We start from the raw sequence: 2,757 nt of genomic DNA, 5'->3' as shown, positions 1-2,757 counted from the left end.
GATCTACTTACACATTACAGTGTTATGTTCTTTCCAGAACATTAGCAAAGTAGATAATATCACATGTATTTGATACATCGGACTGAACCGATATTGACAGTTGATAGGATAAGTAAACATACCGTCATGATCTATTCTAGTCATATCATATTGTTGACCATAGGTCAATCCAATCTCAATTCTAAGTTGTTAGTATTCTAACTGATTGTATTATTTGAGTTGTGAAACAATTCCATGCTCTATCAATAAATATTCAAATTCCTTGTCCAGGTATTCCTCACCTCTATCTAATTGTACTATTTTAAGGGTTTTGCCTAATTGATTTTCAGGTTTGGCTCGAAATTCTTTGAACTTTTCAAAGGTTATCCCTTTCCTTTGCATCATGTATAAGTAATCGTATCTTGAATATTCATCAATGAAGGTGACATAATACTCATAAACACCTCGAGCTTGTACATTCATTGGACCACAAACGTCTGTGTGAATTAACTCGAGAGGATATTTGGCTCTAACACCTTTAGAGGAGAAATATCTTTTGGTCAATTTTCCTTCTGAACAAGATTCGCAAACCGGTAGAGTTTTGACCTTTAACTCACTTCCTTAACTAGTCTTTGAATCCTTTCTAAGTTAATATGACCTAGTCTTAGGTGCCAAAGATACGTATTGTCTTGAGGTACTTTTTGTCATTTTGTCTTTGGTTATTTAGATTAGAACATTTCAGTATTGAGTAGTGAAGACATTTAAGATCTTATCACATATAGAACTTCCCCTAGATTTCCGTTACAAACATGTGAACCATTTCTTGAAATAATAACAAAATTATTATTAAAAGAAATAAAATAGCATTGTTCTAAACATTTTGAAAATAAAATTAAGGGCCCGTTTGGTTGATGGTAATGGGCCAGAAAGGAAAGGAATGGAATGTTAATAGGCCGGATTCTTTTGTTTGGTTTGAAATAACAAGTTTGGAAAAGAATTCCATTGTAATGCTTATTCCCCCATACTAACGGAATAACTTTTCCAATTTTGAGTTAGTGGAATTATAATTCCATTCCACTGCTTATCATCATCTCTCTCCATCTGGGTCTTCGTCTTCTTCTCCAACTCGCTCCTTTGTCACCGACTGGTTCATCAGGTACGACTCCCCTTTATCCATAACTGCATATATTGTTAGGGTTTCTCATGCCTGCAGTTTATTTATTTATTACTTATTTGCTTTATTTATTTTGATATCTCACTCTCCTCTTGCTCAACCCCTAATCCGACACAACCATCTCTCATTCTCACTCTCAGCAAGCAACACACCCAGTCGAAGGTAGCTGCTCGTCCCAGTCGGAGGTCCGTGTCAGAGACACTCTTCTCTTCTTCCTCCTGCTTTTCTAATTTGTTGCAGAGGTACTCTCTCTCTATCTCTCTTTCTATGAATTCAGTAAGAGCACCAAATGTTTGATGGAATGCCTATTTACATATTTTAGATTTTTTTTTCTTTTTTTTTCGTCAAGAAAATGCTGTCTCCCACTCTCATCAACGCTTATACCCTCAAAGACAAGCCATTATGAGAATCTTGGTTCAACAGGGCCTATCTCAAATATTGGGTTTACATGAAGTGGAGTTGGCCCCATTGGTGTCAGATACTCTTTCATTCCACCCCTTATTATTTCACACCTGATAAAGAAAACCAGCGAGGGATAAAAGATATCTAGTTTTGATACATCTCCATTGTTTACTCAATTTTGATGCTTACAGAAATGGTAAAAGATTAAGGTATTGGAATATAGTACTTGAGATCGAGAAAGCCGCTCATCTCAATTGCCCCACAGAATGAGACTTCACCATCTCCCTGAGAAAAGTGCATGTCACCAGTACTTAGATTTGCTCCCTCTACGAATACAGGAAGGTAGATCTTTGATCCTGTACTTAGGTTTTTAATGTCACAGTTCCCACCATTTTCTCTTCCTGGTATGGTCCTTGCAGCCTCCCTAGCTATCTTCTCCCACTCTAGAGTACCCTCTTGGATCTTTATATGCATGAAAACTTTGTTAGATGTTTAGATTGTAGAAGCTACATAGCTGCTACTTGGTGTTAAAACCAACTTTAATATAGTTAGTAGCTTCATGAGGTCATACCTTTCCGAGGAGACAACCCTTTGTTGTTGGTAAGCTAGACATTGGCCGTTGATGCACAACTTCACAAAGTTTCAAAGACTCAACTCCATTCTCAACAAGCTGTCTTTCCCTTTCATTCCAAATAATAAGAAGTTCCATTGAGGGAGCTGTTCCAACTATTCCCGGGTGATTCAAACCCGGAAATCTTACTCCTGTTATTGATCATTAGAATAAATGTTGTGTTTTGAGTCAATTCATTAATTAAGAGCCAAAGAGAAGAAGAAATAGGTTGAGAAGCCACCTGGTATGTGAGGAGAGTAAGCATATATTCCTGGTCTTCTCTTCCCTAGATTTGAGAGGATAGAGGTTCACAGTATCTGTCTGACCAAAGCTTAAGTGAATATATATTTGTATTTATATTATATATTTATTTATATATATATGACTGAAATAAAAACATTTTCAATGGGAAAAAGTCTTAATATCCAAAGGTGTTATTGTGTTTTGCCAACTTATATTTGATCAAATCTGACCAATATCTAAGCTAAATACTATAGTATCTATCTATCTATATATGTGATGTTGAACATGTTTTTGTTCTTGTGTTCATACACACATTAGATTTAGTTTCTTTCTTCTTTTGTTGTTATCT

The 2,757-nt window shown here is 35.8% G+C and overlaps 1 protein-coding gene across 1 annotated transcript; it reads right to left on the bottom strand.

Annotated features, from left to right (window-relative positions):
* Positions 1 to 1,510: 1,510 nt before the first annotated feature.
* Positions 1,511 to 2,433, bottom strand: LOC133821168 (uncharacterized). Its single transcript, XM_062253633.1, has 4 exons — positions 2,407 to 2,433; positions 2,127 to 2,317; positions 1,782 to 2,017; positions 1,511 to 1,665 (listed from the first exon to the last, which is right to left on the bottom strand). Exons 2-4 carry the CDS (start codon positions 2,262 to 2,264, stop codon positions 1,554 to 1,556), a joined length of 486 nt encoding a protein of 161 aa, XP_062109617.1. The 5' UTR covers positions 2,265 to 2,317; positions 2,407 to 2,433; the 3' UTR covers positions 1,511 to 1,553.
* Positions 2,434 to 2,757: the final 324 nt, after the last annotated feature.

This window comes from Humulus lupulus, chromosome 3 (assembly GCF_963169125.1).
Source record: "Humulus lupulus chromosome 3, drHumLupu1.1, whole genome shotgun sequence".
Taxonomy (NCBI): domain Eukaryota; kingdom Viridiplantae; phylum Streptophyta; class Magnoliopsida; order Rosales; family Cannabaceae; genus Humulus; species Humulus lupulus.
The sequence above is the reverse complement of the archived record's forward strand: the minus strand, read 5'-3'. Positions and strand labels throughout refer to the sequence as shown.